Source organism: Tenebrio molitor, chromosome 7, assembly GCF_963966145.1.
Source record: "Tenebrio molitor chromosome 7, icTenMoli1.1, whole genome shotgun sequence".
Taxonomy (NCBI): domain Eukaryota; kingdom Metazoa; phylum Arthropoda; class Insecta; order Coleoptera; family Tenebrionidae; genus Tenebrio; species Tenebrio molitor.
Window position 1 is genome coordinate 12469876 of NC_091052.1, and position 24880 is coordinate 12494755.

General features: G+C 40.5%; 1 protein-coding gene across 8 annotated transcripts; it reads left to right on the forward strand.

Annotated features, from left to right (window-relative positions):
- Positions 1 to 140: 140 nt before the first annotated feature.
- Positions 141 to 24862, forward strand: KaiR1D (Kainate-type ionotropic glutamate receptor subunit 1D). 8 transcript variants are annotated; one of them, XM_069052790.1, is made up of 17 exons: positions 141 to 261; positions 3369 to 3458; positions 6164 to 6319; positions 12428 to 12612; positions 12982 to 13139; positions 14632 to 14773; positions 15699 to 15860; positions 16060 to 16080; positions 16392 to 16544; positions 16600 to 16818; positions 20717 to 21147; positions 21406 to 21543; positions 21716 to 21914; positions 21967 to 22198; positions 22685 to 22800; positions 22852 to 23007; positions 23986 to 24862. In XM_069052790.1, exons 2-17 carry the CDS (start codon positions 3377 to 3379, stop codon positions 24166 to 24168), a joined length of 2733 nt encoding a protein of 910 aa, XP_068908891.1. In that variant the 5' UTR covers positions 141 to 261; positions 3369 to 3376; the 3' UTR covers positions 24169 to 24862. The 8 variants fall into 8 exon arrangements, with proteins under 8 accessions (XP_068908891.1, XP_068908892.1, XP_068908890.1 ...); XM_069052791.1 differs by lacking the exons at positions 141 to 261; positions 21406 to 21543 and adding exons at positions 3035 to 3182; positions 21223 to 21360; XM_069052789.1 differs by lacking the exon at positions 141 to 261 and adding an exon at positions 3035 to 3182.
- The last annotated feature ends 18 nt before the right edge of the window (positions 24863 to 24880 follow it).

Genomic DNA, 24880 nt, shown 5'->3' on the forward strand with positions numbered 1-24880 from the left:
ACTTTCTGCCGAATCGACAATCGAAGCATCGAGCCTTTGTCCCGTTAATTTTTGGTGTCTCTGATTTTTCATCCCGTCTTTATCATCCGACGTTTCTGGAGCGGAGCTGCGCGCCGACTCCGGTGAACCGGAGGCTGGGAATAAAATCCCGGCTGCAGTGAGGGTTGCGGGTCGGCAGGAGCAACTCAATAAACTCCGCGTCGATACCGTGCGAGTTGTAGTGTCCACAGGAGTCATCACCGTCACACTTCGACGCTGCAGGTAGGTCCACCACTCCATCCACCCCTTACGATCCCTCTATATGAAATTTGTTCCACGGAGGGACCGACAGGGGGTGGAGGGTCGTCACAGACATATGGCATTTCGACGTGTTTTTGTTGTCACCCGTTGAGAAAATTCCACGAGAATTGTAAAAAACGATCAGTTTTTAATTGTGCTCCACCCTCTTCTTGTCGCTCTTGTGCGTAATATTCTCCCTCCGTTTTTTTTCGCAGAGCTGTGCAGGCTCGTTATGTAAAAGCGTGGATTAGATCTTTCGGATCTAACTTTTTTAATTTTGTCCCGAGAATATCGATACTTGCCCCAACTATTTCGGCCTCTTTGATTTCGTTCAAGTGCACAGATTATGTTTGCTTGTTTACTTCCTGCTCTTAACCGGAGGATGTGGGGTCCAGTGGATGTTTACAAGCACCAAAATAAATTTGCACAGAAGACTTTGACCATCACAAAGGGCTGTTAGATTTTTCCAAGCCCTCACAACCCAAAGACTTTCGAAGAGAATCTTGAGCCGAACATTTTCTTTGTAATTGCTGCCTTGAGTAGACACGCGAACGAGATTTACCAACGAAACAACAGAAAAAAACAAGTTTTTGCCGCTCTCCATTTTGTTCCAATATGTCCGACGCAAAATAAAATTAACGTTGAAAATAGTATATCATGATATACTTCGTCCAGCAAGAGATTGGGAGATTTTAAATTGTAGACAACACTACAAAATTCACTAGAATACATTAATTAGAGCATAATTTCAGGACAAAAAATGTTACTGCTTGAAGGTAAATAAATAAATAATTTACGCTAGGTAATACTTTCTCTGCGTAGAATTTAGTGATTTTTATGTCAACCAATCTCTCGCTGGACAAACTATACGAGTTTTATAAGAAGCGTGTTGTAGCACGCACGGATTTAGGGTACGACGAGCTTACGAGGAGTGCCATGAAGGAATAAGTCCTACAAAATACCTTATAAACGAGATATACACGATTTTTTCTATTTTACGCCTTTTATTGCCCTTTTTAAATGAAAAATCGCAGTTTTAAAATTTGGGGAATTTAATGTTACAGTGGAACATTTGAAAATTTAATTTGAAGTTATTGTTATATCGTTTGTTTAGCGTGGTTTGGCGTTTGACATTAAAAGTTACCAACCTCGAAAATGTAAATTGTACAGGTATTACAGCACTTCAATCAGTTATTAACGTACTGTTTTGGGTGCTGTAACAGCTTTGTTATAAACGCAAAGTAAAAAAAGGCTTATTATACAGGGTTACTCACTAGTAATAATGGGCCCGACAGAATAAAAAATGCAACCCACAATACATTTTCAAAAAAAGCCGGACATTTTAGTTTCAGTAGCCAGCTTTTTTCGGAAATGTAGTGTGAGTTGCATTTTTTGTTCTGTCGGGCCCATTATTACTCGTGAATAACCCTGTATATACATTTTTTGAAATTATCTGTAGGAAACTGTCTTTTCATCTGTTTCTTTTTCCATTTTGTTTTGAGAAGGCGCGAGGGCAGGAATTCTGAAAAGATACTAAACATTCTCGTGGAAATCTTGAGAGACCAGATTTTTGGTTGTTTCATTTCGCCGGCGCCGAATAAGAAATAGCACCATCTGGGATTAGGTCGGGCCACGTTTTACAACTGCTCTTCTAACACCTTGCTGAATCACCTCGGCAGGCGTTACACGACGAAATGAAAGGTCCTGATGGGCGAGACAACACGGAATTGCTGAATAGAAATTCGACGAAAGAACAAGAGCAAGGAAGAAAGTGAGACATCCGAGTGGATGGGAGATTTCGAGGATGACCTAAAATTTGATATTTGAGAGTGGCGCTAACCGGAAAGGGATCTGAAAGGAGTAGAAAGAGGGAAACTGACAGGGCAAATAATGTAGCAGAGAAATATTGTTGACTCAGAGATAGATTTATATTCGTGTAAATTTGTGAACAGATTAGTGTAGTAGAGTCCGTGCCGTATCGCTGTCCTGGAAGGATCGTGTTAACCCTTAACATGATCTATTATGTACTGGGTGTTGCCGTATCTCCGACCGCGCAATATTACAGCAAACACACTCTGGAAGACCGAACTATTCGTAACTATTTACATTGAAAATTCCCTAGTGATTTATACGTCCGCTCGGAACGAGGGGAACAAAACAGTTTTAATTAATCTTGATTTAAAGAGTAATTAGCATTTAGATTAGGGCCGGTGGAGGTATGTGATAATACCTTTCATAAATTTTCAGACGCACTCGCTTCATAACTGCACCCTGTCGGAGCAATTTTCTTAGTGATTTTTAGGGAAGGTACGACGCATCTCGACAATAAAACGACAGATATCAAAAATTTACCAGACTAACAAGCTTTGTTTATGCGCGTGCTTCGGGTAAGATCCTCTCTTATACGTCGTAGACCCTAAGCTCTCCTCATACATACTACATCATCTCATTATTCGGAATTCTTTCATCTCTAGCTGTCCGCCGTCGAATCCCTCAGGGTTTTTATCAAATGGGTACGTACTGCTGGCGGCAATTGCTCCGCGTTTTTGCCGTTTGTCCAACAATGAAAACGTGTTGAAGAAGTTTACATGGTAAAAGTTTAAACAGAGCGGCGCACAAAAAAATTACAAATTGCTGATGGTCGAACAGTTTGGCCGGTTCAATAAATGTTTAAGCGTCTGGACGCAATTAGGATGAGTGTTTCGGGAGCATTTTCCCCACTCCCTATTAATAAACAACTCGGCTGCACCGACGAGATATTTTCCAGTGCTTACAATTTATCTTGTGCGATCAACAAGTCCGAACTAGAATACCGAGTCGCGGTGATTTATCTCGCAGGTGGGGCGTTCATCAGGGGGACTCGTTTAAAAATAAACTTTGTTCGGATTATTGGGGATGACGAGGTAAGTGTGAATTATGAGTGGAAAGTTCGGAGGCGACGTACGTGATAGAGAATCTCTAATAATCCATTCAGGATCACTTCGCACCATCGACTGGATCTCGTCCTTTTTGATTTTTATTAAACGTCTCTCTTTATTTATCGATTTATTTGATGGATGGCGAGCGAAATTTACGTTTCATTGTTGCAGATGTCTTCATGATGGAGTGGCTAACGCAATTGCTTTTAGTGCTTCCCTTAATGAAATTCTCCAACACCCTTCCAGATGTGATTCGAATAGGTGAGTTTTTTCAGCGAAAACAATACAAACCCGATTTATGAGAGATTCGAGTTCGGCTTGCGAATCTTCTACTCTCGAAGAGTGTTGTTTTATATTAATCGTTGGAATAATCCGCGACTTTATTAATAGATAGCGATCACAATAGAACAAAACCGGCGTTTGTCGCCTTTGTGTTAAGTTTTTTGGTCCTTTCAATACGATCCTTGTAAGCTCGTGTTTGCAAAGCTCGCGTATTGTACATCCTGCGAGCTTTGTGCCGTAAAAAAGGGACAAACCCGACTTTTTGTGCGGGTTTCTATTCACGACGATTATCGCAACTACTCGGCCATTTGTTTCGATGTCGCCGATGAAAACAAATTTTCATTTTCCGTTTTTTCGCAGAGCTTTCACCGGCTGAAATGCAAATATCCCGGGTTTATTGCGTGTCGACTGGGCCCGGAATAAAATACGTTTTTATGGACCGGTTGCAGAATTGCCAATTGGGGCCCGAAGTAAACAACGAAACCCAAAAGTCGAGCTTTTAAGCGTAATCGCTTCCTGCTGGAACACCTACGGAATAAACTAGCGCGATATTATCCCCCGGAGGCCGATATTTAATAAGTAATACCTCGGAGGGCCGCGAAAAATGGGTGTAAAACAAATTTCCGCGTTAATATTTAATCCGCCGGTGATAACTGGAGCTTTGGACGATTTTTTTTCGCATTGCTCTAGTTAATAAATACACACGGACGGCTATTTGCGTTTGGTTAAATTTGCAAAGCAAATTAAAAGTAAATACAGTGGGGATATTGTGCGGAATTCCATTATTAAAACGCCAGATTTCACCTAGTGATGGCTCATATTTTATGTACGGGCGACTTACAAAAGTGAGTAAATTCGAGGAAAATTTAATTTCGCTTGCATTTTAATAAAGTTACCGGAAACCTTTCGATACGCCGAACAGCTCTTGATTGCTTGTGTTACGAGTTTCAAACTAAATTATTTCAATTTTAAAAGTCTCGAGAGAGAGGCGCTCTCTGGATTCTCGGAGGGGGCCACGGGGTCACTTGACATTTCCTAATCCCCCGATATTGATAATATACCGAAACGAGCATCCTCCGGAAGAACATCTTGTACAGACAGAAACATTTTCAGTACCCTTGACACATCCAGAAAAACTTCAGTTTTGGCTGTGTCACTAATAAAAGACGATATCCTGCGCCTTATTTCTTGGTTCTCCTCTTCCTTATTTGCCAGTTGTTGGAACTGATTTAAATAAAATTACTAATTCAGCAGGTAACCTGTACACTGATGATTTATTCAATGTGTGGCTGCCAGGATCAAAGGGTTTTGATAAATATAAACCTGCGTTTGAGGGAATTGGTGGTAATTGTGTACGTTCGCGTGAATTATGCCGGAATTTATGTTCAAAAGGGTATTTGAGCATTATTAATCCTTCCGGGGCAGACGTCCTCGTCGAATTTCAGCGGGGTGGTCGCACGGGGGGAGGTAGATTTATAAATGTAGTTCTCGATGACGAAGAAGCGAGAAGTTCAAAATTATTGGAAGCAAAAACTCTGAAGAAAAACAGTATAAGAAATTTTAAATTTATGAACATCGTTTAAATCCAGGAAGCAGCAACTATTTTATTATAGAACAATTATTTTCGAAGTTAAAACGTGTTTAACTGGTTGAAATTTTAAATTTATGAACATCATTTAAAACCTACTTTCATTACATCCAGGAAGCAGCAACTATTTTATTATAGAACAATTATTTTCGAAGTTAAAACGTGTTTAACTGGTTGAAATTTTAAATTTATGAACATCATTTAAAACCTACTTTCATTACATCCAGGAAGCAGCAACTATTTTATTATAGAACAATTATTTTCGAAGTTAAAACGTGTTTAACTGGTTGCCTAAAACGAGTGATTTCCAGGTTATGTAAGTCACATATTAACTCATGTCCTGCACGAGGTAGTCTTAAAAAAGACTACTCTTGTGTTTTAACTATGTAATGTAATATATGTAATATAGGACACTGTGATAACGAATTACTGCAAAGTGATAAGCCGGAGCTGTCAAATGGCAAATTTACAAATCCAGGAGAGCTAACATATAAGTCACAGCCAATTACGCCATTATAGAAACATTTATAATAACCGTGGAGAAAGCTACAGATTTCCCCAAAATGGCATTTTATTTGTGGACCCCTTAAGATCCAGAGATTGAAAACCGATAAAGTAGGGTTTATTACTATCCTTCTACATAAAAGTAAGGTTGGCAGAACTGCCGCTTAGTATTTTTTGCTTCGTGTAGTTGGCAGCTTAGAACTAAGTTACAATTAAATGGTTTCGAAGTTGTGAATTTCCGATTTCTCGCGGTTCAGAGTAAAATTTCCGCATTCGATGCATGGGTCGTGTTGGCAACCGTAAGAGGACGACAGTTCCGGCCGTCCGAACAACTTAAAGCTAATAGGATTATTGACAGTTAATGGTTCGACTAACTTTACACACAAAGAGCAAAGAGCCAACTTTCACAGATCAAATTAGCGAAGATTGATGACAATGTTGTACGTCGTGTAATTGATTTCGGAGCGGCGGTCACTGCGGAATTTTCATTAATCTCGGTGTAATTTACGTGGCAAGTCGCAAGGGGTAGTTTCGGGGGCGCAGGTGGTCGCGCGTCTCTTCGCGCTGACGGATTAATATTAATCTGTTCCAGGTGGATTATTCCATCCGGCGGACGATAAACAAGAGATCGCCTTCAGATACGCCGTCGAGAAGATCAACAGCGATCGAATGATCCTCCCCAGGTCGAAGCTCAACGCGCAGATAGAGAAGATGTCCCCGCAAGACAGCTTCCACGCGTCCAAAAAAGGTACTCGTAAAAATTGAAATATCGCCGCTTCTTGGCAGCGCGCCCCACCGACGGTCAATAATTTACGACAGCGGTGCGGAGAAGTTTTTCGACGGTTCGACGACGGTAATTAACGCCGCGGTGGGAGGAAATTTTTGTTTTAAATTGGCCCGGAGCTGCTGGAAGGAGTGGAAGACGCCGGGGAGAGGCGGATCGACGTGCAAAGGGTGCGTTAACTGACGTTCAGAAAGGGTTGAACCTTTCGTTACGATCACTTTAGCACACTGATGCCTTCACTTTTATGTTGACGTAATGAGCTTATTAACTCGCTTCGGTGGTTGCCCCACATTAACCTCTTAAGACGAAGGCAGGCAAGTGCCTCGGTAACTCCAATACACCATGGTAATTGGATAGTTCATTCTGCAGCCTGACTTGGAGACGGCAATAAAACAATTATTACAGTGTAAGCCTGTTTACGTGTTGTAATAATATTCTGCATTATCCCGTGTTCCCGCCTAGTTTAGAGCGTTTGTTTGTTCGTTGCCGTTTAAACCGCGTGCAAGAGATTAATCCGTGGCGTCACAGTTAATACTTTCTTTGGACGAGGCAAAATCTGGTTAAAGATCATTTTTTTGCAAACGAGAATCAGAAAGATCTGCACATGATTTTCTACCGTGCGTTGCTCGGCGAACAGAAAATAAATTGGAAATTTATCGACATTTGTGTGAATCGCAATTTTCAAATGTATATTAAAATTTATTTGATCTGCGTGTTATTAAGAAATCTGCAAACAGAAGTTTTCAATCTAATTTTGCTTATCAAAAGAAGAAAAATCTAGTTAATATTAGTTGGCTATTTGTAAGCTACAAATCAAACGAACTTTTCGCATTTTAAGAAGAGATATTGAATTTGCGTTGCTGTATTTATCGTTAAAAGTGCTTCAGATTAGATATAAGACATCAATCAATAGAGATTTTGAAAGATTTAAAACTAGTATTTCCCGGCGCATTCACCATTTTTGCAATATAATAAAATATGTCAGTGTTTTATTTTTAAGTACATACCTACATACATACATACATACATACATACATACATACATACATACATACATACATACATACATACATACATACATAAATACATACATACATACATACATACATACATACATACATACATACATACATACATACATAAATAGATACATACATACATAAATAGATACATACAAAATCAAGAAGTCGCTTTATAATAGTTTTTTCCACATGTAAAGATGCCTTTTTAAAATTTGAACTTCATATTTTGTATGTAGGTTAGGTAAGTTTGACAACATTAAACGTTGCTGATGTTTCAAAACACCATAATATTGTCTGTTTTATCCTCTGCACGGTGCTCTTCGGAATGTTATAATACTGGGCTACCCTCTGGATCGACCACCATTCTTCTAATTTGGAAAGAATGAGAGCATTTTGGTGTTTTCGGTTAGATTAGGCATTTTGTTTGTCAAAATTGACATTGATCATTGACAAATAATTAAGTAAGTGCATTTCACACTGTAGAAAATTAGGTGTACTCTACAATTTTGAAATTAACTGTACATATTAGGCATTCACGATGTTTTTGGGACCAAGTTGGCTATGATTTTTTCTTTTCCTGTTGGACTAACTGATTCAGTGATGCAACGGCTGCAACTTTTTTTCTGTCAGTGTCTGTTCGACATTTTGTTGCCACCGCATTGCCAGATTTATTATTTTGATATTCGTAAGAAAGTAAATGATTTGTTAAGTGTGTACAAATAATTTTAATTTCCTTCAAAGGAATAGTCAAAATTGCTAAAATTATTTTGTTACGACAAAAAATTTCTATTAAACGATGCTACTTCCAATTTAAAAAGGACAGACCAGATTTAAGAGATCCGGCAACAATGTACCTATTCAGAAAATATAACCTTAAACTGAAAACAACCTAACCCTTGACCTAACCTAACACAAAAAATGTTAATTTCCTTTAGGGAACTTAGTTATCATCGAGGTACTGCCAACAAAATCACTAGATGCTCATAGCCAACTTGGTCCCAAAAAGATCGTGAATGCCTAATACCGGGTGATTTTAAATGATTGTGACTTTTTTTCTTAAGTTAGGAACATTTTTCATAAATTATTTTGGCAAACTTGATACATTAATTAACACATTGGCGTACGTACGTCATTTTGACATTTTATGTATTGTGTCAAATAGGCGAGAACGCCTATATATGTTTATGTCAACTATCACATTAAAAAGCAGAATAACCAACAATAATATTACCAACCTATGAAAAAAAGTCACATTCATTTTAAATCACCCGTATTTAGAAATGTATCTCAAATATTTTAGTATCAAGGAATATCGTAAACAAAGTTTTTGGATTTAATCTAGCTTAGTCAACAACAGAGAAATTGTACTATTTAAACTTAACAGTCCCAAGAGCATCCACTATCTTAAAATCAATTACATTACTGTAACAAAGTTTTAGTGTTATACCCTAACCAACATATCGTGCAGTTTACTTCTTTAAATTTGTCCGCCACAAATCCACAAGACGCATTGCAGCCATCTCAACATAAGATAAATAAGACATAAGACAAATTTCATTTATAAATCTGTAAATTCATTTTTAGGATTTTCCGGTGCATATGATAAAAAAATAAATTCATATCTATAGTGGATTCCAAAAACATCCATGCTGTCAAGTGTCACAATTTTTGATATTATTTGCAATGTAATATTAATTCCGGACACGGAATCTTGGCCACAACTGACATTTAACTGACAAATATGTGTGAACTGTCCTTTATTAAATATAACCCAACTTTTGACTTAATAATGCAATTTCCCTGCTTTTTTGATGTCGCAAGAAAAACTTCAAAGTGATTTTTTAATAATTGTCATTTATTAATGAAATGACACTAATGATTGGTTTACATCATTTTTTAAGAAATCTCTAAAAAATGTTAGCCAAGATGCCATGTCCGGAATAATACCCGGCTCAAAGTTAAAACACAATTTTTGATTGAAAGTGCTTTATTTTTTGTGAGGTTATGTATGATTTTGATGTTTCTGTTAAATATCGGTCAGATCAAAATTTATTTTGGCTGTTGTTGGGTTGTTTAAATCTAAAAAAGACATGCAACATTAAATAAATCTCATTAGAATAGTCAATTGCTTCCTTTTCTCTGGCTTTAACTAGTGTTCTCTTTTGTTTCTCCATTTTTTTCGAATTGTTGACAATTTGTAACTGACACTGTTTCATAAAAATTTGGCGAGGTTTGTTTTGCTGCAGGGTGGCCAAACAAGTGCATTGAAAAGTACCGTGCGATCAAATAAAAAAAAATCAGAGTAGGCAAAAATGGCGGTTTGAATCAATCAAAGCATCAGAATAGCACAATCCAGGTAACTCGATTTTTTTTTAATTGATCGCACGTTACTAGAACAGCTTTGTCACTGCAATCAGTGTGACAACTTGACGGAACTTTGATAGTTCGGATGTTTTTGGAATTCACTATACTTTATTTTAAATATCAGGAAATAGGGACATTAAATCCTTCAGTTTCTCTGTTGTTAGTTTTGAAAACTGTAGTTCAAGGATTTGTTAACAGAACAAAATAATTCGATTTTGTTTTTTTTTTTTTAATATTGTCAATTGTAAATAAACCGAGAAATATCAAGACATTTTTCTTTTGCTTAATACATAAGATGTAAGAAGTATACTCGCATGTTATCCGTTCTAAATGTGGCAGCGGAGAATTATTGAAAATGATTATCTCGTTGCCGATTGGTATATACGCTAGAATAAACTTGAAAATATTCTTGAGATATTAACAAATTCCTCAGATTCTCCGTTGATCGACGATCTAATTAAATTTGAAAACTGTGTTCGATAGATTTTTTTTACTGTTGGGTACATCGAAGTAAATTAACTCATAGCAGTCATAGCTCATCTCTCATTGCGTAATCTATATATTAAAAATAACCACAGCTTTTAGTTTTATTTTATCAGATAAAAACATTCTTAAATTTGCTCAGAAAATTTACATAAGTTCATCAAACATTCCAAAAAGTCTACAGATTTATTCCTGGGTTCCCGGCGCATCCACCATTTATACAATGAAATAAAATGGTAATTTAAATTTTATTATCATAAAGATATGCAGATTTCTTATTATCAATTAATCATGATGAAATCTGCAAATCAGGATGTTTAAATCTCTTCCTGTTTGTCAGACAACAGAAAAATTTGAATATTTCCCGGCGCATTTACCATTTTTAAGTATATTTTTTGTGAAAATATCAGCAAAACGTATCAAACTACGGTGAGTAAAGAGAGATGGAATCTTAGCATCTCTCGGTGTATTTTCTTTATTTTCTTTGTTACAAAAGATGGAAACGCGGAGTTTACTCGGATGTTTCGATGTTTAAAATTCCTACAAAAAACAAGTCTTCAATTTAATTTACTTCACAAACAACAAACATAATCTTTACGTGCTTTGGGCACTCTACCATTTTTAAAATAAATTAAACATTATCTCTTTCGCATGTCAGTCTCACGAAACATCGTCTCTTTTTCATCCGAAGTCATTTCCCCCATGATTATCTACCGAGCGTGATTGATACCCAGTCTTGAGCTGTTTGTGTCTAAACCGTGACTACTGATTAGAAAACTTTGTTGTATCTAAGTTGGGCGCATTAGTTCAACATCTGCTACAGATTACTCCGATATATTTGGCGAAAATAATTTTGTGTGTAGCGTTGTCACTGCGAGTTTCTCCGCTAAACAGAGGGTAGAGTTTCCCATTTGGATTATGCAAAAATTACAGCGGAAACTTAATTAGGATAGCAAACTTGTTCCGCAAGCCGACATACAGGTTGCTCGTAAATAAGACCCACAAACTTTTATTGCTCTGTTTTGAAACAGTTTAAAAGTATCATTTCTGGGAGCAGAAATTAAGAGGATCGTCTCAAGTGGACCGCGAGTGCAGATAACGCAAAAAATTCATGAGCGTCTGCTATCGATTTGGTTTGTATTGATTTTTGGCGATATTAGCGGCGCCATTCTTAAGCAACCGAATAATTTAATTCTCGATTTCCACTTTCCGTAGTAATTCCGTTTTTGAAGTGGTGTATTCATCTTAGTCGACCTTTCGCCGTTCCACGGACAAAAATCAATGTTGTTTCAGCTTATATCAGGCGAGGGACCACTTGAATAACTGAAGCACCGATAGATTCGGTCCGACTACATTATTAAAGAGATAGTTTTGCACTCTGACTTAGCTCCCAGGACCTCTATCCGGGTTCGTCTCTTTGATATTCTAATTTTGATTTTTGCTCTCTTTGCCCCATTCATTCCTGATGTCTGTTTAGTACAAAGACTCGAGTCCGGGCGGTGGCAAAACTGACATCCTAACTCCTCTGCGTTTAGAACAACATAGTTGGTTTTTTCGCTTTCGCGGTCGTGAGCACGAAAATCCCGTTATTAAATGTGTTTGTTGCAGGTTTTCACATTTCAATTCCAGAGTATCGTTTATGACGCCGTCGCCTTGCATTTAGCACCGGTGATGGCGGTGTTATTTTGAAATGAAGACACTTTATGTTGTTCGATGCCGTTTCGTCCGATTTGGTGGCGGCGTTGCGGGCTCGCTTGCGTCGCGATAAAAATAAAGTGGGTGGCTGGATTAGGCCGAGGTTTCTGCTACCAACTACTCGTTATCGCGTCTTGTCCTTCATCAATTGGTTTGGCCGCGGAATGCGTGCGTTTTATTTTCGGAGTCCGGTCGAAGAAACATGCACGAAATAATCTCCGCACCGGAGGAAATTTATGGGGGGAAACGTGCGGCAGATCGGAAAAGCGTCTCCACCTGAGCGAGGTTGGCGGTTCACGGGGGCAGAAAAACGGCGCGTCTTTCCCCTTGATTTATGCGCCGTTACAGCGCGATACAATTTGGATTAGCGAGTAGTTTAAATGTCGGCACCTGCCGACATAAATAAAGTGTCAAAGACACGTTTCCATTAGAGGGAGTCCCTAAGCAGTAAAACTCAACAACTGAGTGAAACTGTGTAATGTTGTATGAATAATTAATTTCGTTCCAGTTTGTCACCTATTGCGGAGCGGAGTGGCTGCCATCTTCGGGCCCCAGTCGGCGCACACGGCCAGTCACGTGCAGTCAATATGCGACACAATGGAAATCCCACATCTGGAGACGAGATGGGACTACCGCCTCCGCAGGGAGAGCTGTCTAGTCAACCTCTACCCCCATCCCACCACTCTGTCCAAGGTGCGTCTGCGGCACCTCGAATCGCTCGAGATTCGTTTACGTAAATTCGGAAAATGCTCTTGATTGGAGTCAATTTCCTGGGTAAACAGTCCGGACTGGTGGTCGGCCCGAGGCGAATTAATTCCGAAGTTATCGCCGTTTCCAGTGATTGGAACCGGCCTAACCGGAAGTCACCATCAATCAATAATTTGAGATTCCATCCGGCCGCAATCCTTTCACGAGCACGTCGGCAACATCACGATCCGGTCTCCCATTTGCGACTTTAATTCGGCGCTCGGGGCCCTGTACTGATGAAAACCGCAACTCGGCCAGTAGGGCCCCAGACACGAGTCCCGGTTTTTGTGATGGCGCAATTGTTACTTGTTCCAGGCGTACGTGGATCTGGTGAAAGCCTGGGGCTGGAAATCCTTCACCATAATCTACGAGAATAATGAGGGTCTGGTGCGGTTGCAGGAGTTGCTGAAAGCTCACGGCCCCTACGAGTTCCCCATCACAGTCCGACAGTTGGGGGAGAGCTCTGATTACAGGTATTTGCGCCCGGTTTTGCCAACTCCGGGACAACATCCTCTCCCTCTTGTTTGCCGTCCCGCGTCACACTTTGCCACTACCTGATGGTCGTACGAATTATTGTCCGGGTCTAACTTCGAGACGTGCTCGAGAGCCTGTTAATCACGACGGGTTTTTGTTCGGTCTGTGGTAATGACAGATTGCCACGGGAGGAATCGAATTGTTATTAGTTGGTGGCGGGCGGGGGCGAGGCGTGCCGGAGGTTGCTGTCGCAAAAAACACGATGTTCGCGATGAATTCGCTCCCGGCACATCATCCAATACTTCTGACGCATTTTTTAATACCCACGCATCATTTTACCAAATTGCTTCGTTTTTGTGTACATAACCTCAATTGCCCTCTTAACAATTACACATCTACAGAATGATATTTTTGCAGAAAAACTGAGATGGTTACAGAACGTAGTAAAATCATTATTTTTCGTTTCGTCGACAATCTAAATGATCGATTCGACCGAATAAAATATTTCTGAAATTTTATTCCCTCTCGAATGACGAATTTTAAAGAGAAATAAATTTATCCGATTCTGTGATTGGAGAGCATCAAACTCACAGACACGCAGACACCTAGATTAAAAGTGTCAACTGTCAAACTATCTGTCATCTGTCAAATTATTCGAAGCGGATTAATATATCAAAGTTGGGCTTTATTCATTGATTCGGCCTGGAATTTATTTATAAACTTATTTCGCTGACAGACCGGTTCTAGGGGAGCGGCAAAAAAGAGTCAAAAGTCCCCCGCAAGGTCTCATTTTCTCGTTGGGATTGGATAGATGTTTTCAATGAGTCTTCGGCCCCTGAGTGAAAAATTAAGCCAACATTCCATTAGCAACTTTTTATTCAGAGGACACAAAGCAATTTGTTATCATATCAGTGCAGGCCGCGAAGTTTTGTGTGAACGTCTCTTGTGGGAGATTAAGCAGGGAGTGGAGTAAAAAGGCCGGGAATTCATCATAATTTTTGCGCGAAATTGAAATTAATTAAAGCGACAAATCCGCTATTTATCTTTATTAAGTTTACAAAAGAGCCGCAGAACAGATCCGGTGAAAGACGAACATCGTTAGATAAACATTGTCGCGGCGAATGCGTCACATGGGGGCCATATCCGAAGAAAACTCGATGAATATTATGCATTTAGGTGGCGACTTTCGTAATCTTATTAGGGAGCCGTCACAAGTTTGCCCGCGTAATTTATCAGTACACCCGATTATAATTTGTGGGACGACGGGGTGAAGTTGGCGAGTTGACACGAGATGCAACTCCCAACCTATTCTCCCGTTTATTTATTATGTAGGAGTAGGTACATTAAGGCAACTCTGTTTCGCATCGGCAATAAATTTCAATGTTAGCAAGATACGGCCGTTCACTTTCAACACAATGAGTTGCGGAACAACTGAGGTTTCGCGAATGCAGATGGAGGGGACGTGACTAATTGGAGATGTTTCCATTCCAGGCCGCTTCTCAAGCAGATCAAGAACTCGGCGGAGTCGCACATCGTCCTGGACTGTTCGACCGAGAGGATTTACGATGTTTTGAAACAAGCGCAACAGATCGGCATGATGAGTGACTATCACAGCTATCTCATAACATCCTTAGTGAGTCCTTTACACGACACGTTTGCTTTGAAGTAGTTGCAAACTTTGCCCCGGCAGCGCATCGAAGGTGGCGGAGTGTGTCAGTCGCGCCCTTTAACTAATTCCTTCAAATATTTGCCCCTTAAGGGACTTGTTATTGCGTCGTATCGGCCTCCACCTTCATTACCATGCATTTTTAACGGGCCACTGTGTAGTTAAACGTGTCTACTGTCTAGCAACATCTGGCGCAATTCCACCCTCAAAGGATCAAATTAAACCGTAATTGGAATTCGTTCTGGACGATTTGCATATGCAGATTCGCGAAATGTTCGGTCCGGTGCGATTCAACCATGTTTATGGACGATCGTTGGAGGAATTTGATTTGAAAAGCACCCCGAATATCGTAATTAAGTGCCCCTCAGATGCCTCGGTGGAAATTATTAATGCGCCACTAAACGAATTTCGTTTTATTGCTTCCGTGTTTAATAAAAAATCTAATAAAGCGCCCCTCGCGGGTCTGGAGAACGTATCTGCTCCAAACTTTCTCTTTGAACCGGGATGCAACGTAAAATCTTCAAAAGAGCACTCCCAGATGAGGTTTCTTTGCTGGAGAAGCTGCATCCGGGGTGAACGTTGCTCAAAAGATTGTAATTAAACTGGAGCTTTTGTTAAACGGAATCATAATTAAAGTTAATTAAATTATTGTTGTTGCACGCGCTGTATAAACAACGTTGCGAATGCTTTTCACCACACAATTTCGCACAAAGCGTTGCGTTCAAATTAGTCGCGAACGCTCCGTTTCGCTAATGTACATCCGTTCGGGGAGTTTCAGATTTATTCGGACAAAATGGGAGAGTGCAAGGAGTGTTAAATCGAAGTTTTCAGCTGCAGCTTGAGAGAGTTGGTCCAAGTTGCAGTCGAGAGTTATTCAATTGTCGTATTTCAGGATCTGCACGGTGTGGATCTGGAGGAGTTCAAGTACGGGGGCACCAACATTACGGCCTTCCGACTGGTGGATCCTGATGGGCCGGAAGTTCGCAAAGTCGTACGAGAATGGAATTTGAGCGAGGCCAAGAACAAAAAGGGGGAGATCTCGTCAATAATTCGGGTACAAAACTTTACCTAGTATTAGTTCGTTTTATTTAACAACAGAAAAACAACACTCTGACTGGTAACTGAATCAGATTTTGATTGTGTTGAGGCCAATCGTTTCCAGGCGAGATCCAGCCACTAAATTAAGCCGTTTCAAATTCCACACCATAGTTACGATTCGTTTTCTTTTCATTTAATGCTGCACGAACGTACAGGATAATAATACTTTTGTAAAGGTAAGCGTCCTGGTTTTAATAAGAGTCCTAGTTTGCTTTATTTCGTCGGAAGACCGCCGCCCCTTTTAATCTCGGCCCGAGATTAACGGCGGCCCGCCCCCGGCCGCCGCAAAAATGCCCCCGTTCAAAAAAAATCGGCTGGTTCCCGACTTACGATAAATTAAATTCCCTTCCGCGCCGTAAATTCCCGCACGCATTAAAATGAATCGTCGGCGGCGGTTCGTAAATGCGGGGGCGCGGCTTACGCTGCAATTCGGCCGCAGAAATGCATCCAGCCGCCGTATCTCGTCAGCAATGAATGTCGTTTCCAGGCAGAAACGGCCTTAATGTACGACGCGGTGCATTTGTTTGCGAAAGCTCTCCACGACCTGGACACCAGCCAGCAGATCGACATCAAACCACTGAGTTGCGACGCGGTGGACACGTGGCCGCACGGATACAGTCTCATCAACTACATGAAAATCGTGAGTGGGGTGGCGGTGGCGACAGGAGGTGGAAGAAAGAGGTGTGGGGTTGCAGGTGGAGATGCGCGGCTTGACCGGTGTTATCAAGTTCGACCATCAGGGATTCAGGAGTGATTTCGTCTTGGACATCATCGAGTTGAGCAAGGAGGGGTTGAAGAAGATCGGCACGTGGAATTCGACGGAAGGGGTGAATTTCACGAGGACCTACGGGGAGGCGTACACGCAGATCGTCGAGATCATACAAAACAAGACGTTCGTCGTCACGACGATTTTAGTAAGTGCGAAAATATTTCGTTGGTGATTTACGTGAACGGTTTTGCGCCAGACTTTGCTCAAAATAAAATACAAGTTGATTGTTTTCGCCGCTTATTCAACTTTATTGTTTTGTCTCCTCAGATAGATTGGATTTTGCCAGATATATTTTAGAGATGATTGCTTATTATTGGCCATTTCAAGCACGCTGGCCATTTTTGTTCTAACTTTTTCACTTGCTGCCTTACGGGAATTATGGCCGTCCAAATACATACAAAAAAAGAGACAAGGGACAAGTGTGGAAAACAAAACTTCTGAAGAGATGCGGTTAAACTTAATAAACTGTCACTTGAAAATTGTGACGTTTGAAGTTTTTACACGAACGTTAAAAAACGAAATATGCTTGACAAAATCATATTTTTTTATCAAAGAACGACAATACCACAATTTACACCCAAAATAGGGCTGACAACATTGTACACATTTGACATAGGGTGAAAAATCTCATCATAAAAAATTAATAAAGTTAATAACAACTAATTTGAACAAAATGCTTTATTTTGCCCTACGGGCTTTCGGATTCCTGATTACAAAACATAAACATAAAAATAACAATTTATTGTTCTCCCTCACTCCTCTCGTTCTCTATTCTTTCTCTCCGCTTCCTTATTCTTTCATCCATCTCCCTGCCGTCTTCGCTCCATATTTCTCCCCATTCGCTTCTCTTTCTCTCTCTCATTTCGCCGAATGTGTTCGATCTTCTCACTGTCGTCGCGTCACCTTCTCTCTCTCTTCTTCCTTCCCATTCCTGTTCCCTCTCTCCTCGTCCCCACCTCTGCAACCCGCTATCATTTTCCTCTCTCACACACACTCTCTCCCCTCCCTATTGTACGTCGATTCTCTTATTCTCTCTCTTCTCTCTTACTTATCTGTGTATTTGTTCCTCTACCTTTTTATTCACCTTCTCCTTGTACATTTTCTCGCCGGGTCGTCTTCTTATTCTCTCCTTCTTCTAGCAAATTTTCTTCAGTTTCTCCTGTCTCTCATCCCATCTACACCAGTCCCCGTTTATCTGTATTTTCCTGTATCCTATTTTCACCCTTTTTTCTCTCTCTCTCTCCTCTCTGGCCAACTCTCTTAACTTCTTTTGTGTTTCCCTTTCTTCTTTTGTCAAATCGTCATCTATATACATTCTTTCACCTTTTTTTTATACGATATCGGGCAAGCGTATACATGATTTCAATACGAAGTTTGACAATTTCGAATCAAATTATAACTTGACGTTGTCAAAATCTTCACAGTTGCCCAAACATTTACTTGAGATTCCATACCATTACTAGAATTATGTTGCTAGGCAATTCAAACCTTTGGTTAAATTTACCTGAAATTCAAATTAACAGCGTCCTTCTGATTGGTCAACTTTAATTATTCATTACAAAAAATCGATTATACCCTGCCCTTTTTTTTAAACGCTATTGCTTTCAGTTATCACCAAGGAAAACGCACTGTAAATGTGATCCGCGAGTTCTGGGACACCCTGTATATACATCCTCTCACCTTTTTTTTTCCTTTAACTTACTCTTACTTAGCATTATGTTCTTCTTCTGCTCCCAACTTTCTATTTTTGCCAGCATCATCTTATCTTTATTTATTTTAAATGCTTCCTTTACATTCACTTTCACCCCTATCTCCCTTTTTAACAATTCTTCCACCCCCCCTCTATATTTCCATTTATTGCCCCTATTCCAGTTATTATAACATTATTCTTCCTCTCCTTCTTTTCTCTTTGTTCCATCTTTTCCTCTATCATTTTCATCCTTTTCATCCAATCTGCCTTCTCCAACTGCCCTTTTTCTTCTCTTCCTGTCATCTCCTCTCTCACTGTCGCTAATTCTTTCCTTAGCTCCCCATTCTCCTCTCTCACTGCCGCTAATCCTTTCTTAGGGTTTTGATCTCCTCTCTCATCTCTCTTATCATGGTTGTTTTCATTTCCTTTTCCATTTCCTTGCTTCTATTTGGTGATCTTCTCGTTCTGGAACTATTTCTGAGTGGGTTCTTGCCTTCTTTCGACGTTCTATCCTCTTCTCTTTCTCTCTTGCTGCTTTCTTTCCTTACTTCTGACGATTTCAGCATGTCCTCTCTTTCTTGCTCTCCCTCCTTCTCTCTCGCTGCCGCTAATTCCTTTCTTCGTGCTTTGCTCTCCTCTACTATTCCCGCTATATCCTCTTTTATCTCTCTGAGCACTGTTTCTATTTTCTTCTCTATTTCTTTGCTTTGATTTCTTTCTTCGCCTCTACTTGGGGATCTTTCGGTTCTGGAACTCTTTCTGAATGGGTTCAGGCCTTCTCTTTCTCTCTTGCTGCTTTCTTTCCTTGCTTTCGGCGATTTCGGCATGCCCTCTCTTTCTTGCCCGCTGTCTTTTGCTTCTTTTGAGAGTTTAATAAATGTCTTACTTTGCGAGGCATTTTTAATAACATGTTCAAATTTTAGCTGCGAGTTTGCGTACTTACAAAGACATAAAAAATGACAGACGTTGACTGGTATCGCCAATAGACATCATTAAATTCTCTAAATTTAGTAAAATTTTATATAATCTGTTTCAAAATCAAAAATCCACCAACAGTGCATTCTACCTCGAAAATACATCCGACAACGTCGCCGACTTTTACTTTTAGTGTGTCTGTAAGTGTCAGAAAAAAGTGGGGTTATGAAAGAAAACTGTTGGACAGTCGTTTTGGTCGTAGTTCATTGTGTTTTTTTTTATTCTCATTTTATTACTTCACTCAAAAAGTATGATATGGTAGCTAAAACCTTTTTGTACATAATAATTATCTTGTATTTCGTAAATAAACTCAACAGTTCAATGTCAAATTTTGGCGGGAGGTGGAGCCAACCAAAAAAAATTAAACTTTTTCTAGGGATTTCCTTTTTCTGCCAACATAATTCAACAGGTGGTGGATTTTTGATTTTGAAACAGATTATATTTATAAACCTAAATCAACAGGTCGTGGTTCTTTGATTAAAAAATAGACTATATTTGAAACGGAGAGAGAAGAAAATCGTCACTTAAGTCTCCAAATCGCTTAAAATCTTTAAAATTAGCTTCACGTTTCCTTTTGACAAGTTGTGACATTTATCAAAATCCGTTCACACAGGAGAAAATTCTCAAATTTACCGTGTCGAACAAAAAAAGATTTTTAAAGTGTTTAAATGACAGTTTAAACACTACAAAAAGAAATTACAAGTTACTGTGGCAATATTGGTCAGACAATGTGGCAACATTTTTAGTTTGAGTACAATACATTCGTTTTTGTGTCATGTTTTTGTTTCGACCATTTTTTAAATCCCCTTGTTTTTAGGCAACCAAGTAATCACATGAATTAATCTTAACTTTATATAGCATAGTACGGTTACGATATGGATTGTAAGTGGCAAATTTCGCGGCAAAAAATGACAATAGAAACGTTTATAAGGATAATGTATTAGTGTATGATTAAATCTATGGCCCATATTTTCAAAAGTTTCGTTTTTCATAGCCGCCTCTTATCTCTTTCGTCTTTGTTGACACATAATATCTTTGTTATTACACATTTCAACTTGAAGTGTTTATTCGGTCATCACGGCCGTTCGTTACGTACGAGCTACCTTTTTAGATGTTTAGAAAATCGTCAAATTAACCTCGAGTGAAAATGACGTTAACGAAACATTTGACATTTTAAGTGGACAGCCGTTCAAGACACCCTCGTTGAAAGCCTTTGCTCGATTCAATTTCGCAATAAAAGTTCTTTTCAACCCGCTAAAAGTTAATTTAACCCACAAACATTTCCCAAATTGCTTCCTTGACGAAAATCGTTCGTCTCGTGGACCCCTTCTGTGCAGTCAACGAGTCATATTTACAAAAGCGAAATTTTTATTTGCAGAGCTCTCCGTACGTTATGCGCAAAGAAGCGAGCGAAAAGCTGACCGGGAACGCTCAATTCGAGGGCTACGCCGTCGACTTGATCCACGAAATTTCTCGAGTTTTGGGCTTCAACTACACCATCCGCTTGGCACCGGATGGGAGGTACGGCTCGCTGAACCGCGAGACGAAAGAATGGGATGGTATGATCCGGGAGCTTCTGGACCAGAAGGCTGATCTGGCGATCGCCGATTTGACCATCACGTACGACAGGGAACAAGCGGTGGACTTCACGATGCCGTTCATGAACCTGGGGATTAGTATCTTGTACCGGAAGCCGATCAAGCAACCGCCGAATCTCTTCTCGTTCTTGTCTCCGCTGTCTCTCGACGTGTGGATCTACATGGCGACGGCGTACTTGGGAGTGTCGGTGCTGCTCTTCATCCTGGCCAGGTGAGAGCCATTCGGAACGAGTCGACGGTTTCAGACGTCTCCAGGTCCGTCTTCTTGTCCCGCGGTGTTTTCTAGGTTCACGCCGTACGAGTGGCAGAACCCGCACCCGTGCAACCCCAATCCGGACCACTTGGAGAACCAGTTCACCTTGTTCAACTGCATGTGGTTCGCTATCGGTTCTTTGATGCAGCAAGGATGCGACTTTTTACCAAAGTAAGCCGAGAGTAGAATCTAGTTCAGCTGGAGTTATGGTTGCAGGTTCAGTCCGTACGAATGGGACAACCCGCATCCATGCAACAGCGATCCGGATGTTCTAGAAAACCAGTTCACTCTCTTAAATTCCTTGTGGTTCACCATTGGATCTCTGATGCAACAGGGCTCAGACATTGCTCCAAAGTAAGTGGTGTTCATGTTCGCTGTTCATGTTTATTGCTTGACGGTGGGTGACATCTGCATCGTTTTCTAGAACATCTCCATATCATGAGTCGCACCGCTAGCTCTTGTTCTTTCTTCAGCTGTCAAAAAACTCACACCTTTTTTCCACATTTTGAGTGCGTTCCGGTTTCAGAGCCGTTTCGACGCGCATGGTCGCCGGAATGTGGTGGTTCTTCACTCTGATCATGATATCGTCGTACACCGCCAACTTGGCGGCTTTCTTGACCGTCGAGAGGATGGACTCGCCGATAGAGAGCGCCGACGATCTTGCCAAGCAGACCAAAATCAAGTACGGAGCTCTGAGGGGTGGATCGACGGCGGCATTTTTCCGGGTAATCAGACGATTCGTCATAAACGCCGCCCCCAAATGACGACCACTTTCAGGACTCCAATTTCTCCACTTATCAGCGAATGTGGTCATTTATGGAATCGCAGAGGCCTTCGGTTTTTACGGCCAGCAACGTCGAGGGGGTCGAGAGGGTTGTCAAAGGCAAGGGCGGTTACGCTTTCCTCATGGAATCGACTTCGATCGAATACGTAATCGAGAGGAATTGCGAGCTCACTCAAGTGGGAGGCATGCTCGACTCGAAAGGCTACGGCATCGCCATGCCCCCCAGTAAGTGACACCTTTCACATTTAAATTGTTCCACATCGCGTTTCACCGAAAAGTGGGGATAAGTGACGGAACGGTCGTCGAGTCGCTAAATCTGAATATTTTTCGCCCTCGGAATGCTCATCTGCGCGGAAAACGTAGAAAAATATTTGAATTTGTAATTTTTTATTTTCAACATGTCCCCACTTTTACAACGAACAGACTGTATTTCGAGTCGTCGTCGATCAATATTCAACAGTCTGGCGTGAATATGGAACGTACGTGTTCGGTCCAAGAAACGTGGAATTTCTAAGACTCCACTTACGTAACCCACCCCCAGAACCGCACCCGTTCGATTGTCGAATCCTCCATTACACATAATTAAACCCGCCGCCCCCTTCCCTCTCTCTGAGACAATAAACTCCGAAGCTTCCTCGATATTGTTTTTTTTTGCGACCACCCCTTTCCACCCTATCGATTCTATTTTTCGGTGTCTGTTTACTCGTCCAGATTCCCCGTTCCGGACTGCAATTAGCGGAGCGATATTGAAGCTGCAGGAGGAGGGCAAGCTCCACATCCTGAAGACCCGTTGGTGGAAGGAAAAGCGAGGGGGTGGCGCGTGCAGGGTGAGTCGCTTTTGCCGGTTGTTTTTTGACGGTTGAGCGATCGTTTTGCAGGACGACACGACGAAGACCAGCAGCACAGCCAACGAACTGGGTCTGGCTAACGTGGGCGGCGTGTTCGTGGTCCTGATGGGCGGCATGGGGGTGGCGTGTGTGATAGCGGTGTGCGAGTTTGTGTGGAAATCGAGGAAGGTGGCCGTGGAGGAACGGGTGAGCAGCATTCTACACGACACGTAGCTATAAGAGAAGCAGGGGTGTGAGGGGTGAGGACGCAGAGAGGTGGTTGCGAAGCCGGGGGCGGTTTCTTAAGCATCTTTCTGGATTTGGTTTTGTTAAGTTTTGGTTTGTACGGTGAGGCGAAGGCGCAGAAGATGACTTCCGCGGCTTCGCTGTTATTTTTATCTGATGCAGAATAGCTCAACACTTTTGTACATATGTTGTAATGACAATTTTTATAAGATTGTGTCCGACATGATGAAACATTCCGCCATTTGTAAAGATTATGGGATTAAAGTGATTTACATTGAAATCGTTCTAGTGGAAATTAGACTGTAAATACGAGCTTTCGTAACCTAAGACCAGGGTTTACATTTTTGCTCTTTCATTTTAGACAAACGAATTTATCGACAATATCGACCCGCTCTCGTTATATTGTCACAATCAAACTGTAAAATAAATCTGTTAATGTAAGTCGAGTGTACAAGACAAATACTTTACCATCGGCTTTGTACACTTAATGTCCGATTAAATCACGCCGAGTTTTTAGATAATTAGTGGTAGTCAAGTAGGCGTCACAATGTCATTTAATTTGTCATTAACTGTACAAATCTAAAACATTTTTTACCGACAGAAATTTGTCGCTCTCTTCTTTACCCACCGTGGTAAAGTATCTGTTCAAAGCTGTTGTATGTGTGAAGAAATTAGCGAATAGTTTTTTGATAGATAACTATCTAAGTTTATTTTGAAATATGTTTTTGCTTTCTTTGTACTGTGGAAAAGTAGGAGGTAAGTTGAATGATTTTGCTAAAAAAAAATCCAACAGCTTCGTTAGCGATTAGTTCTGGCATTTAAAAATGAGAAATTTTTTAGGTCATTCCGTGGAAACGTGCACCCGCAAGAACGTTTTAATTTGACAGAATCACCGAGATTTTCCATTGTCGTGAGTGTAATTGTCTTTTGAATTTGCAGTCGTCTTTATGTGCTGAGATGGCGAGCGAGTTAAGATTCGCCCTGCGTTGTCAAGGGTCGACGAAACCAATTCGTAAGAAGGGTCGGTCCTGTAACGCGCCGACTGGGGTTGACGACGGTCGATTTCATCCCTTAGGATCCTACACGTCTTACGGTTTCGTTAGCAAGGAGCCCATCAATTAGAATATGATATATTTTGATTAAACCGTCGAAGTTCCAGTTCCACGCTATTTTAATACGATTTGCTACCGACAATATTTACAAAGCTTTTGATACCCCACAGGAATTCGTCTCTTTACTCGCCATCGATTATTTTCCAAATTCGAACGCAATTTAAGTACAAATCTTAAATCAAACAAGTAGAGTTGGTGTCGAGCTCATTATTCTCGTCGTTGTGTTAATAAATAAATTATAATTTAACATACATATCATGTCGATGATTTTTGACGTTTCCGTAGCAACGCCACCTAGACTTTGATCATTTAATTAAGATATGTCATGTTTGAAATTAGTATGATAATCAAGGTTTCTAGAACTGAGATACGCATTCCAGTTCTACCAACCTTGATGATAATAGGACTTAGCGCCATCTATTTTTCAGACCACTTACAATACAATTTGTAAATAAGGTTATGTCGATACTGCCACGTAGCACTTGAATTCTTTAAATTTATTTCAGATGTATTTTCGAGGAACGTGTGAAAATCTTCATTTTGACGATTTTTACACGTCGACTTTACCGTAGATTTTGTAAATATGTGACTGTCTAATTTTTAGTTTGATACGGTCTGTGTAATATTTGTAAAAAGTCATGTCCATGTTCATACATCAGCTCAGCTACAATTTTCATCAATAAATTTATTCCAATCGTTTCGTACGCTGGCACAGTTTTCTC

What these genes read in the sequence shown, in the direction of transcription:
- KaiR1D (XM_069052790.1), top strand. Translation starts at nt 3,377, where the DNA reads ATGATGGAGTGGCTAACGCAATTGCTTTTAGTGCTTCCCTTAATGAAA. An exon ending in CTTCCACGCGTCCAAAAAAG is followed by an intron (nt 6,320 to 12,427) that starts GTACTCGTAAAA and finishes ATTTCGTTCCAG; the next exon opens with TTTGTCACCTATTGCGGAGC. An exon ending in GAGGGGGTGGCGCGTGCAGG is followed by an intron (nt 22,801 to 22,851) that starts GTGAGTCGCTTT and finishes ATCGTTTTGCAG; the next exon opens with GACGACACGACGAAGACCAG.